This window comes from Argiope bruennichi, chromosome 4 (assembly GCF_947563725.1).
Source record: "Argiope bruennichi chromosome 4, qqArgBrue1.1, whole genome shotgun sequence".
Lineage (NCBI taxonomy): Eukaryota > Metazoa > Arthropoda > Arachnida > Araneae > Araneidae > Argiope > Argiope bruennichi.
Window position 1 is genome coordinate 62,378,165 of NC_079154.1, and position 15,215 is coordinate 62,393,379.

Genomic DNA, 15,215 nt, shown 5'->3' on the forward strand with positions numbered 1-15,215 from the left:
TGGTATTCCAACGAAAAATTTAATGTATTATTTCATTATTTCCTTATTTTTGTTTCCTTGATTAATATATTAATAAATATTTTAACGTTTCTATAAGTATTAATGTTTAAGATTTTTAATAAAGATCATGAGTAGTGTATACTCAGTTTATCGCCTCAGAAACCATTGTATATCGATGAAAAAGAAAAATATTACATAAACATTAAAAGTAATATTTGACGTTTCTTGTTCTACTTCTAGGAGAAAGTATCGCAACGTAACGACCATTAAAATTTACTTAAAATATATATCGCAGATGATATCAAAATATGTCTGACATCAGTTACTGGCAAATGATATTCTTCAATTTTAACCACACGCAGTTGGTAAGAGAGGGATTTTAATTGACTGTTGTAGTTCTACAAACGAGTATTTCAGAACTGCTGTTCAGTATTGAGACAACTACTTTGAAAACCACGTGTTGGCTGTCGGCGTAAGAACTCTCGTCATTCAATCCACCATTATTGGCTTTAAAGAGAATTGCTTCAGATTGCTCATTGGTAATGGCTTCAGGTAAAGCATTTCTCAGCCTTGAGATTGCGGCCAACATGTGGACGAATTCCCTAGTTTCGTTCCGTAGAGAGAAACCCGATGGTGTAGACATTGGCTTGAACTGGGCAACTTGGCAAGCTTTTAGAATCCTGTCCTTGGTTATGTTAGGCTTTCTTGAATCATGGATGGTAAAGCAAACATCAGAAGTCAAATGCTTTTCAGCCAGTTTTGACACTAAAAAAGACATGGAAAATTATCATATATGTTGCCTGGGACTTAACATTCTACAGACAGACTACTCAAATTCACGGAACTTAAATGTCTAGTTTTTTTTCTTTTTTTTTAAATTTAAAATCAAAAGTGCACTAAAAGAACACAATTGCTTAAAAAATGATGAACAAAACAAGTAAATAATATCACAAACTCCCCAAAAGAATGTAATACAACTGTGTTTTATGCTATGATTTTGCACTGGAATAGAAATAACTAAATTAGACTGGAATTACAGAAGTCTTTGTTTTCCTCCAGAGGGTTATTTTATTCGTAAAGAGAGGCAAAAACGGCAGACATTTGAATGCAATCTATCCATTGTTCATGAATTTTATGATATCATAAAGCTTAGAAACATGAGTTTGTGTGTATTGGTACAAAAATTTCGCAAAAAATATGATAATAATGATCGATAAAAAGTGTCATGCATACCTTTATTCATAAAAAAAAAAGGTACGCAAAAAGAATCTTTAAAAGTTTAGTAATGCTGATAATGATTGTTTTAATATAAATGAAGCAGTTATAAAGATTAATATACGGATTTATTAGATGTAATTTATCCTTTAAGTACGGCATTTAAGTTGATACTTTATGGAAAAATCTTTCAGAGAAATAACTCTCTCGGATTGATTGATTGTCCCACTAATTTGAAAATCAAATGTGAGAATTTTTATGTACAGAGAATAGCATTCGTTAGTTTTTAGAATAATGCTCAAAATAATGGAGATTTTAAAATTCCCCATTTCAAAATCACAAAGTAAAGAGTACAGAATTCATATTAAAATATTCGATGAATTTAATTTCGTAATTTTATTTTTAATCTAACGATTTAATTTTAAACATTGATATATTTTATTGCGTAACTTATATTTACTCACTTTTTCCTCTGATTTTAACTTCAACTGGCCAATGATCGGAAATCGAACGTGCCTGAAAATGTTAAAAATGATATTTCATTAATTTATTAAAAAACTAATGTATACGATGAAACAACGAATATTTTTTCGATTAATTTCTATATTACAATTAAATATAACGTCTAAGCCCTGAACTCAAAGGGATTATTTTCACGTGAGTAACAAACGCTATGTGAAGGATATTGAATTAAAGTGTTACGTAATTATCCAACAAAAGCTATTTGGAGTAGTTGGAATTACTCAGAATGTATGAAAGAAAAGCTTTAAAGAAAAACTAAAAACCATGATAATAAAGTAGAACTGTAAAAAAAAAGGGAGATAGAAATAAACTCATCGACTGAACCTAAAAAAATATACTCTAATCAGGCATAGAATAGTTGAAAAAGGAAATCATCCTTTGATGAGTTGTTTTCCAAGAATGAATAATATGCCCATTGAAGACGATCCGGATTTGGAAATGCATGAAAACAGATTTTATTGAGAGAAGTCAATCGATACTGATGTGATACATTTGAAGTAACAAATACCAATTTGCTTTTGGAATCCAGTAACAATCTTTCTGTAGAGAAAAATACGCTAAGTTTCAGTACGGCAATAAGATAAATTGCAATTCTATAACATGCAATTACATTTGTATTATGCTACATGAATTGGCTTCATTTAGACTCATTAGATGGAAGTAAAATGAGTCGAGTAAATTTCAGAATAAATCGTGCACCTACAAGAAGATAATGAAGGCGATGTCCCGGTATAGTGTAAGCGAAAGTGGAGTTGGGTATTGAATGACTTGAGCTCTATTTTTATCATATGACTATAATCGGGATTTGGTTCGCCAAATATGACACTTTTAGATAACGTTTAAGATGTGGTAACCTCTTCTAGAACTGAACCTTCTCAGTAACACAACCGCATTGTAAACGAGACAACTGATTGACAGTTTTATGATTCGTACGCAAATGGTTGTACGCATCTGTCCCACTACCATGACTATAATCGGGATTTATCTTATTCTACATATACAGGGTGTTCATTAATTATTGTCGGGGTTTCCGTACCTCATAACTTTCGAATAAAAAATATTACGTAAAAACCGATTACGTATTCGTAAATTACAACTCAAAGAATTTTATTAATGATATTAAAAAGATTAATGAATTTGCACATGGCTGCCCTTCGTGGCTCTTAACACATCGAGACGAAATTCGATTTCCCTCCAAGTGTTCTCCAGCATTTGTGGAGTAACATTTTGGATCGTAGTAACGATTCTGCGCTTCTGTTCGTCAAGGGAGGGCGCAGGGGTCTTGTACACAATGTTCTTGACAAACCCCCATAGAAATAAGTCCAGCGGTGTTATATCTGGTGATCTCGGAGGCCACGTAAAATTCTTTGAGTTGTAATTTACGAATACATAATCGCCTTCAGCTGAATGCCTACAAAGTGCAAATTGTGCAAGCTTTACAATTTAATATCATTAATAAAATTCTTTGAGTTGTAATTTACGAATACGTAATCGGTTTTTGCGTAATATTTTTTATTCGAAAGTTATGAGGTACGGAAACCCCGACAATAATTAATGAACACGCAGTATTTCCACGCGCCGCTGTTTGGCAGTAGTAACAATCTACAGTATTTTTTAGTAGATTCGTAAATAAGACAAATTAGTATCTAAAATAAAGAGTTCAATTTGGTTTAATACCATTTTAAACTTAATATTATTCATTATTAACTAGCAATTTTAATCGCAGGTTCATAAAAATGATTACTTTACTAAAATAAACAAATTCAAATGATTGACAAAGATGAAAATAAAGAGTTAAGATATTCGCTTAATCAAATAAATAAAACAATATTTAAACATTCTGCATACGTTCAAATCACTTATTGCCAATCAACAAGTAATACCGCCCATATCATTTTTCAAAATTCCGTTTCAAAAAAGAAAGAAAAAAAAAAGTCGCATGTTTATTTCTGATTTTTTCTCATCAGGTGTGCGTTTCGTATTTATATCAGATATGAAACAAACAAATAAAAAACAATTTAAGCTAGTCGGATGAAATTTGTTATATGGTCTTTACAACGAATTTTCAAATTTCTAAGAAATTCATTCAGAGGAAGGATGTCTGTCCGGATCTCCGAATACGAGGTAACACTATATCTACAAACAACAAAAGCTCGATGAATAAAATTTGATATCCAGATTTTGTTTCTAAAGTATAAATATGTATCAAATATGGAACCATTTCTTTCGGGAGATTGATCGCCAATCGGATCGTTTTATTCATTTATTTATTTATTTATTTTGCTTGCATATAAATGAGAATTCAAGGAAATAATGACTTAAATAAATGAAATTTCGCATGTGACTCTCTGATTTCAATTGTAATTTTGCGTCAAATTTTAATTTCAATGGGTTGGAAAAGAAAAAAAAAAACATCCAAAATAGTATTTGGTTTTCTGATACTTGTATATATTGTGTATCATCAAAGATCGTAAACTAAAAGGGCCTTTCATAACTATTCTTCATCAAATGATGTGCAATTAATAATACACAAATACTTGTTTTCTTTACAATACTACGAACAGGGCCGGCCATATGGGGAGGGGGGGAGGGTGCTATGCACCTGAGACCCGCGATTGAGGGACCCCCAACATGATCATGAAGTAAAATGAAGATGTGAAAGCAGCCATGTGTTATAGTATCCAAATGGATTGTACTCCTGATATTCCCCATAAGGAACAAATGTCAATCATTATTAGATATGCAAGTTTTGAAGAGAAAAGTTGAACTATAAATGAATCATTTATAGGATTTATTGAAGTAACTGATTTAACTGGAGAAAGACTGGCAAAAATTCCATTGAAAAGATTAAGTGAGCTTGATTTAGATATTGTATAAGAATGAATTATAAAGGACAGGCATACTGCAATGGTAGCAACATGAAAGGGAAATATAAAGGTGTACAATTTAGAATAACTGCTTTAAACCCTCATGCAATTTTTTTGTGTTTTGCCTATCACATTCTTTTAATTTATTAATTTGTGATGCCACTTCCAGCAGTATATACTGTAATTTTTTTTAATATTGCGACGTCTATATTGCTTATTTTTTAAATCTACAAAAATATGGGAAATTTTTCAAAAACATTTAAATATTAACTTAAAACATCATACGACACTCGTTGGGGAGCCAACATAGATTAAACTATTTCAAGCAAAAATAATTGTTTTTGATTTGATTTAACTTAATTTGGCAAATAAAATTAAATCTGAAATTCAAAATTTAACACAGTTTTAGACGAAACAAAAGAGATATCAAGCAATTTGAATATTTGAAAACATTTTCCTGAAAAGCGAATTTGTAAAAGAAAAAGATTATATTCCGAAATAGCTGAAGAGGAAGTTAGAGGAAATCCGGTTGAGGATAGATGTTATTAATTAACATTGTAATTGATGCTGCTACTGTTCAGATAGAAAATAGATTTAAAAGTATTTCAACTAAATCTCTGATAAAAGAAACTTTAGAAAAACAGGAATTAGAAAAATGTTCCAAAAATTTTGTATTTATAACAGCAATGTAAATCTAATCCAAGAAATTAGTTTGCTATGGGATTTGCTTTCGTATAAAAAAGATGTAACTAAAGCAAAAGGCATATTGCAGCACATACTAAATAATTATTATAATGCATGATTTCTAAATATATTAACTGTGTTAAAACTTTTCTTTACGTTGCCAGTTACTATGGCAAGTGTTGAGCGTTCTTTCAGCAAATTAAAATTAATAAAGAATTGTCTTCGGACAAGCATGAATGCAGAACGCCTAATTGCACTTGCTGTATTAAGCACCGAAAAAGAAATTGCAAAAAATTCTAATTTCTCTGAAGTAATTAATAGCAAAAATAAAATCTCGGATTAAATAAACGTGCAAAAGTAATATATGTTCGAGATTGTAATTTTTTTTAATCAAAAATTCAGGGCCTCGAATGGCTTTTTCCACCCAGGCCTCTTTATAAAGAAGGCTGACTCTGATTACGAAACGCACAATTTTCACGAGCAGGAGCTAAAAATAAAACTCTGAGTACTTATGATGTTTTTGCGCGAAGTTCGTGATTTTATATTGCAGTGTGGAGAAGAGGACACCTTTATTAAGTGATTGAGGGTAAGTTTCGAAGTCATCATTACCGCTCGTTATTTTCTTGTATATTAAATATACATAGAGTAAGTATTGTCGTTGTAAAAAAAAAAAAAAAAAAAAAAAAAAACCCGAGCCGGAGATTTTGAAGAATTTTTTTGTGTGAGACCTTCCTAAGTCCGAAAAATACATTTTTGGAATAATGTCTGTCTGTCTGCGTACGAACACGATGTTTTGAGCGAGGCAGATGAAATTTAATATGTAATCTTTACACCAAATTTGTATATTTGTATCAAATTTTGAATGAAATTTATTCTGTGGAAATCTGTCTGTTCGGATATTTGAGTATAAGTGAACACGATAACGACAAAACATAAATTAAACTAGATAGATAAAATGTTTTAGCTTTAAACTGTTGATTCGCTTCACGTTTTGAGCCAAATATGTCAAAGGTTTTAGTATCTGTCAGTTTGTACTTTCGCCTGTTTGTATATGCAATACTTTAAAAAATATTTACTTAAATAAACAAAATTTTGTGAGTGATCTTGTGATTACAATTGTAGTTCTATGTCAAATTTATGGTTTCGATCTGTAAAAAAATAGGCATCAAAATTATATATTCGGTTTTCTGATGCTTATGTATTCAGTGCATGTCAGCGATTAATTAAAAAATACTATCCAAGATCACTTGATAACAGGCTCTTTCATATTTACTGTTCATAACTAACTACCAGGGTATATAGTTAATGCATAAGTACCGTTTTTCTTTGCTAAACTCTGAAGCGCACAATTCTTATATTATTTCTAATATATTCTTATATGTTCACTATATAAGAAATTATATATATATATATATATATATATATATATATATATATATATATATATATATATATATATTCTTATATATATATATATATATATATATATATATATATATATATATATATATATTCTTATATAGCGCACAATTTTTATATTCTATTATATAATTAAAAATACGAGCTCTCGTCGTGAAGTTTAATGCTTCGAAAAGCTCTTGTTTATAGTGTTATCCTTTATTGGTAAGAGACAAATTTTTGAAATAGGGCGTGTAAAAATACCTGTGTTAGTTTTTAATTTAACAACTCTTACTCTGCCTTCATTTCCATAAATTATCTCTAAAATTCTAGCCATTGCCCATTTGCAAGGAGGCAAATCATTTCCTTTAACAATACTAGACATTCGACCTTAACGTTATTTTTTATTTTTTTTGAATTGCCACTTATTTCTTTGCTGTAAGTGGTTCAAATAGTCAATTTTCCAGCGTTTACAAATTGTTTGAACACATTTGGTAGTATATTGCCAGCGCGACAACCTATTGTCAGAAATGTCTACAATTTCCGGTTCAGGTATTGAAGTAATGGGGCGTCCAATGATAAAGTGTCCAGGAGTTAAACGTTCATATTCATTAATATTATCTGATAATGGAATTAAGGGACGTGAGTTAAGTATACCTTCAATCTGAATTACTATTGTTTCAAGTTCTTCAATAGTTATTTTACTGTTAGCTAAAGTTCTATAAAGATGGTGTTTAAATGATTTTACTCCTTCCTCCCATAAACCTCCGAAATTGGGAGAACAAGGGGGAATAAATTTCCATTGGATTGATTCTGCGGATAGGTAATTGACTAAAGTCTCATTAGTCTGACAAACTAGTTTTTTTAAGCAATTTAATTCTGAAGCTGCACCCTTGAAATTAGATGCATTATCTGACATCAATGTTGCAATGCGACCTCTATGGGCGCAGAGTCTCTTTAAAGATGCAATGAAAGCTTCAGTCGTCAAATCTGTTACCGTTTCTAGGTGAATAGCTTTAGTTGACAAACATACAAAAATCGCTACATAAACCTTTGAATATATTCCCTTTCTTTGGTTTTTAAACTTTATTTGAAAAGGGCCACAAAAATCTACCCCAGAATTTAAAAATGGAGAACTAGGAGTTACTCTCTCTGAAGGTAAATTTCCCATTAACTGGTCTACCACCCTAGGTCTTTGCCTAAAACATCTAATACAATCATGGACAATTTTCCTTGCAATACCTTTACCATTTAAGGGCCAGTACTGTAATCTAATTTGATGTAACAAACCTTGTGCACCAATATGTAGACATTTTTTATGTACATGCTCAAAAAGTAACTTAGTGAATGTATGCTTACTGGGTAAAATAATTTGATGTTTAGATTCAAATGGCAAGTCAGAATTTTTAAGTCTACCGCCAACTCTAAGTAATCCTTTTTCATCTAGAAATGGATCTAAAGATCTTAACTTACTTGTTTTGAAATATTTTTACCTTTATTTAGTACATCTATTTCTGATTTAAATTCACTCAACTGTGCTACACTAGCTAAATATTCAGTACTTCTTTGCAGCTCCTCAGTAGTTAAATATTTACTTATCTTATTACGAGACTCCTTAGCTTTAGTGTTGTTAATAAACCTGAAAATAAAGCTAACTATTCTAATTAGTTTTATGAAATTACTTGTAAGATTAAAGAGTTCATCATAAAAATTTGAAGGAAAGTCATTAATGTTCATAGTCACAATACATTTTAGTTCATCAGCAAAAGCAAAATCCTGCATGGATTGATTGTCTACTGGTTCATCAGGACCAGAAAACCACATTTTATTCTTTGAGTTCATCTGCACTGCATCCTTTAGAAATAATGTCTGCAGGACTGTTTTTGCTACTTACATGTTTCCAATGGCAATCTGATGTGAGCGTTTGGATCTCCGCAACCCTATTGCTGACGAATGTTTTTAGCTTATAGGGCTCAGTCTTGATCCATGCCAAAACAATAGTTGAGTCTGTCCACAATGAGATCACATCAATGGGTAATTGCAGAATTGGAACTATCTTTTTCACTAATCCAGATAACAGCAACGCGGCACACAGTTCAAATTGGGGAATGGTAAGTGACTTTAAGGGAGATACTCTGGATTTGCTGCACACTAGACTAGTTTTAAACTGTCCAGATTGGGTGAAACACTTTAAATAGACCACAGCAGCATAGGCACGTTCTGATGCTTCAGAAAATCCATGAATCTCAATGCGAACTGCATCAGGAAGTAGAATAAACCTTTGAATTCTGAAGTTGTTTACTTCTGAGAGTTTTATGTAGAACCTTTTCCATTCTGTCATTGCATCAGATGGTAATTTTTCATTCCAGTCCAGTTTTATCTTCCAAAGTACTTGGATAAATATTTTTGCCTTTGTAATGAGAGGGCCTAAAAGTCCAAGTGGGTCATAAAGACTCGCTATTTCTGACAGCACTTCCCTCTTTGAAAAAGAGTCCTTAGGCTTGATCTTTACCTTATATGTAAAGCAATCTTCTTTTGGATCCCAAAACATAGCTAATTTACAGAACTAACACCTTGTTATTTCGAAAATGAATAGGATGTGGTAGACAGGTTTTGTAGTAAATTAGTTATTAGCGACCTATTTGTGAAGCTCAAATCCAGCTCTTCTGAGGAGTTCAGAAATCTGGGTTTGAAGATTTTTAGTATCTTCTAGCGTTGCATCACCTGACAGAATGTCATCCATGTAGAAATCAGAACAAATCACATCTGCAGCCTTAGGAAAGTCCTTTTTTTCCTCATCTGCTAAAGCTCTTAAGGTCCTGGTAGCCAAAAATGGCACAGAAACTGTTCCATAGGTTACTGTAGACAGTTTGTAAATCTTCACTGGAGCATCAGCACTTGATTTCCAGACAATACGCTGTAAGTCTCTTTGAGTGGGATCGATCAGTATTTGTCTGTAAATTTTTTTAATATCTGCACTAAATGCATATCTGTGTTTTCTGAATCTACTTATTATGGAAAAAAGATCTTGCTGAATAATACCTCCATTTAGTAAAATGGAATTCAGAGAATATCCACTTGTTGTTTTTGCACTTGCATCAAAAACCTCTCTTAAGGGAGTTGACGTTTTCTCAGGTTTATATATCGCATGGTGGGGAATGTAATAGTTCACATTGCTATCATCTTCAATTTTTATCTCCTCCATGTGTTCTAAACTCTCATATTCTCGCATAAATTCCTTATATAAGGTTTCCATAGTATTATTTTTATTTAATTTATTCCAGATACCATTTAGGCGATTGATTGCATTTTCTTTGGAATTTTCTAGTAATGATTCGGCATTTTCTTTCGTGGGTAGCTGAATTATCAATCTTCCCGTTTTATCTCTTTTATAGGTTTTAACAAAATGCTTCTTACAATAAATTTCTTCTTCACTCTTTGTTATTTCTTTAGCATTACCCGGCAATGATTCCAATTCAAAAAATTGTTTAACTGCTTCATCTAAATTTGGTTCACTTACCAGATAACAATTGGCTTTTTGAGGTAACTGAGGAAGAATGCCTGTAACTAAATAACCAAACTTTGTATTTTGTAATATTACATCTCCATTTTGCAGCCGAAGTTGCTCAGGTTTTAAAATTTCAAAAAATAGCTCACTTCCTAATAGTAAATAAATTTGACCTGGTGTGTGGAAATTGAAATCAGCTAGTTCAATTGAAGAGGGAATATTTAATGCAGATATATTTAATTTCGATACAGGAATCTCATCGGTTATTTTAGGAAGAATGGAACATTTCACCATGTGTGAAAATGAATAATCTCGATTTGATACTTTAATGTTAGCAGCGTGTTTAATAAACTGCGTAATTCCATTTATACCAGTTACACTTTGTTTTATTGATTTTAGTTTGATTCCCAATTTTCTAGCTACATCTTCTCGAAGAATACATACAGTCGAAGCATTGTCTAAGAGCCCTCTTAATTGAACTCTGCGACCATCTGCAGTTTTCACATAAATAAGATGAGTGTTTAATATAACTGATTTATTCCCTTCTATCGCCTCTTTAGTCTCTCTCGGATTCAACGTCAAAGCAGATACTTCGGTTAGTACGTTTAGTTTCGGTTTCGTTTCTGCATCTGTTTGGCTTTCGCTCGCCCGTGCCCTTGAATCTGAAGTGGTAGCGCGATTTTCAGCTGACTCATCATGTATGAGTGAGTTATGCCTTTTACCACAACTTGGAATGTTGCAAGAATATTTTGATTTGCAGATCCCCGGATGAGGTTTAAGACAGTTAATGCATAATTTGTTATTCTTAACCAAGTTCTTTCTGTCATCGATAGACATATTTTGAAAAGTAACGCATCTAAATAGTGCGTGATAGTTTTTGCATAAAATAGAAGCTTTAGCATTGGAATTTTTATTATTAACTATAAGTGTTTTCGCTCTTTTAAATATGCTCGTATTTTGTGGACGTTCGTATTTACTAGGAATACGGTTAATACTTTCTAACAAAGAACTTCGCTTTTCTAGAAATTTCATCAAATTTTCAAATGTAGGAATTTCTGCCGTATTTAGAGAAAGCTCGAATTGTTCCCTTGTCTCTTTATCTACTTTCTGTAGAATGATGTTTACTAGCATTAAATCGGATAGCTTATTTTGTTCGAATTTAAGAACCTTTAACGCTCTGATGTTTTTATTAACGCAGTCCATTAAGGCGCACATTTCTTTAGCAGATTCGCTACGAATTTTCTCAAAATTTATTATTTCTAGCATACGAGAGTCTATCAATTGACGTTGATTTTCATAACGATCTGATAATGCTTTAAAGAGTGATTGAAAGTTATCACTAGATGATTCTAATAATTTAGCTTCTCCTCTTAAGCATGCACGGAGATAATACAGCTTTTGAAAATCATTTATTTGCTCATTGTTACTAATTAAATTAACAAATAAATTTTTTAAATTTGCAAAATCAGCTATTTTTCCAGAAAATTCTGGTAATGGAATTTCCGGTAGTCGGATTTTAGTTACTGCATTATGCTTTGAAACAGGGTTAATTTTAAATTCATCTTTAATTGAATTTAATAGCAATTTCAGACCTACCTCTGTTTCTTCAATCCGTATATTTATTTGATCAATATCTTCTAGGATGGTTTCTATATCTTCCGACGTTTCAATACCGTAATATTGTTCGGATATCTTGTCCAACTGTGCTTGCAATTGTCCAAGTTTCCTTAATTTCACTTCTAATTCCATTGCGTTAATGTCCTTAGAAGCTGACTTTAAGGCACTAAAACTCTCGATTCTTTTCAGAGTAGTTTTTATCGAGCCTTTCAGTTTTAGTTTCTTTTCTGAAACCGCTTCTTGGTCATCGCTTTTTTCAACTTTTTTATCATGGTATTTGCTCCGGCTCGCTTTTGACCAATGTTATCGTCGATTAAAAATGGATGTAATAGAAGAAAATACGGATGACGTTATAGTAATTCAGGCTTTCGAATGCTGTAACCCGTTGAGAGCGGTTGCACAAAATAAAGCCTGAATTACTATAACGTCATCCGTATTTTCTTCTATTACATCCATTTTTAATCGACGATAACATATAGTATTTTACTTGGATTTGAATTTTGAAATGATTGGTTTATAAATTAATATTATTATTTTTTAATGTCTGATCAGCAGGGCTAGATCAGGTCCATGATATTGTGCAATTCAAACTTAATATTTATTTCTAATTTGGTAAATTAAAATTAAATCATTCAAAGACACTATGGCTCGATGCAAAAACCACACATTATTCACAAAAATGCAGAAACTATACTGATTCTTAATTGAATAAATATGGCCTTTACATTCAGATGCAAATCCTTGAACACCATGTCTAATTTTGCAATGATTTTGATATTTTTGTTATATTTTGGAAGCTTTTTGTAAGCTGAAAATAGTTACGAATTGATTTCAAAACCTTAATTCATTTGTTGTTGTTGTTGCCTATCCCGAAGATCAGCAGGGCTAGATCAGGTCCATGATATTGTGCACCCTAAAAAAAGTTCAAAAGCATCAGTGAACTATTTGTCATATCCCGTCTGGTAAACCCCAGGCAGGCAAGGATGTGTTCAGGCGAAGCCTGCACCTTAGAGGGACGTAACCATGGATGGGGTAAATAAGCAGCTTCTGTGGTCAAAGACTGGAGCACCAAGGGTAGAAGACTGATTCAGCTCCGGTACCTGCAGACCTTAGCTGGGTATAATGGAATGGCCTTCACGCCTAGGGTGGCCCTACCAGGAGTAAAACTCCCAACGTGCATCACCCATTCCACCTAGGAACACCCCCTCGTCGCGATCAGGGGGCCTACAGGACTTGAGGGGGTTAATTAATTTGTTTTATATATATTTGCTAACAATTTTTTGAATATTAGCTCTCAAGCGCAAAACGGTATGCAACTGTTTGCAGTTTCGATGATTTTGTATTTTATGAAACATGGTTATATTGCAGCAGACACATAATTTTTTTTTAAAAAAAAGCAACAATTAAGAGGTTAAACTAAACTAAATATTTGAATTAGTTAAACCTAAAAGGATGCAGAATGAGACAAGAGACAATTCCTTAAACGTTTTGCTTTTTTCATTTTCTAATTAGATGACATCTTCTGTTTTGAGAATATGCTGTCTTACTGATTTAATCAAGAATTCATACAGCACTCGAGATGGATTTCACAGCGTAATTTTTATATCAAATCATAACGTCTTTGAATGGTTCATTTCAGTGTGTAAGTTTGAAAAACGATAATTCCATGCTCGTATGAGATCTATCGTGTATTACGTTACCTGGTGCATACTAAATCCTACATCGTATCTACTTCGACCACACATCCTCCTGTTGCTGTGGTGCGAAAGTTTGGAGAAGGGGGGGGCTGCTCAAGTGTTGTCTTTGTCATCTTACCGGGGTACAAAATTAATAAATGAAGCAGATAGATTTGAAAATTTTATATCAACGTAAACAAATGTGTGCATTTTGTGCAAATTAATGTGTATTTACATAAAAAAAATTTAACTTTTATGTAAATTTCGAAGACGTTTTCCTCAATGCTTAAAATAACTTCTTTTATTTGTGAGAATAATGTGTTTTTGAGGATTGATATTAGTAAACGGGACTTATTGAGTCATCTTATCTTGAATAAAATGACATACCTCTTCCATCGTTACATCGAACTCGTATCGATAGTCAAATGCTCCTGCAGATGATAGAATGACACCAGAATTCATGTTTTCACCAGCGTATACAATCCTGTTTGGAAAAGAGATTACAAGAATTGCATCGCAAATGGTTAACGCAATACGCATTTACTTAAGTAATACAATAAAAAGATGGTCTTAAGCTGCTAGAACACTACTGAAATTTCCTTGAGTAATCAAAAGGGAGCAATTTTTCGTATATATGACTTTAGGCGCAAGAAGCGGACTGTATCAATATTCAATTTGACAAATCCAAAATAAAATGCTCCATATAGTAAATTTTTTATTGTGTTTGTATTTTTACAGGTCTTTCGTTTCCACTTTTGAGTTGATTTGTGCATTTTGCTGTTGCATTTAAAATAGATCTCCTATCCATCAATAACTTTTCACGTATTTACATATATACAACACAATATTAACTAGAATTTTGAATTGAAATATATTCTCATTTTGTAAAAAGAAAAAAAAAGTATAACGTATTCGGCAATTAAATCTTCATGCTTAAATGAAAAACATCATAAGATATATTTATGAAGATTTGATTTTCTTTGCTGTAATATTTTTATTAAATACAAAATAAGATTCTAAAGCTCAATTAATTTAGGCTTTTGTCAATTCGTATACTGTAGTTACAGTTTGTTGTCTATTCCGATTCCAAATTCAGAAAAAGTATTATCTCCATCTTTCCGCGCTAATTACATCAAAAATTATTGGTCAGTCTTTGTGAAGAAAAAATTTCGGCGAACACTTGATGATATGCTTGAAAGTTCTCTTCATCTATTTTGGCGGTCAAGCCTGTTTTCGATGACCAAAATTCGAGCTTCTCTTTGATGGCTCTTGGATTTCGCTAAAGTACTAGTAGCTTTAGGTACAGGAATACTAACATGACTTTTGTAAGAAGATCGATCTTAATGTGGTTATTAAATTTGATTTGTATTATTATCATATAAAGCATTTTCAAAAAGCATACGATTTTACAAATTATTCTTAATCCAAATGTCAGTATCGAAGACCTTGCGCCATTTTTATTTCGTCAGTGTTTCCTCATTCCTTTGGTGATACGGACGCTAACTGAATATCATTCCCTCTCTATAGATAACGAATATTAATAAGAAGATAATAGCATTCCAGGAAGAACATTCTATAAATCGTTCATACAAATGAGTTCTTAAAGCATTTTTTTTCCAAAAATAGAAAATCTTTAAAGCACGCACCTTTAGATCTTTTACTTGCTTCCAAAAGTGTTGCTAAACAATAAAAATCTCGATATTTTTTTTTTCACTATCGCATTTCTTG

The 15,215-nt window shown here is 32.1% G+C and overlaps 1 protein-coding gene across 1 annotated transcript in view; it reads right to left on the reverse strand.

The window, feature by feature from the left end:
• Positions 1-362: 362 nt before the first annotated feature.
• Positions 363-15,215, reverse strand: part of LOC129966888 (deoxyribonuclease-1-like) — a 33,931-nt gene continuing 19,078 nt past the window's right edge. The window contains exons 8-10 of the mRNA XM_056081497.1: positions 13,875-13,971; positions 1,680-1,731; positions 363-765 (exon numbers count right to left, since the gene is read on the reverse strand). Of these exons, the coding sequence (XP_055937472.1) occupies positions 380-765; positions 1,680-1,731; positions 13,875-13,971 (535 nt within the window). The 3' untranslated portion in view covers positions 363-379. The remainder of the gene's footprint in view (positions 766-1,679; positions 1,732-13,874; positions 13,972-15,215) is intronic.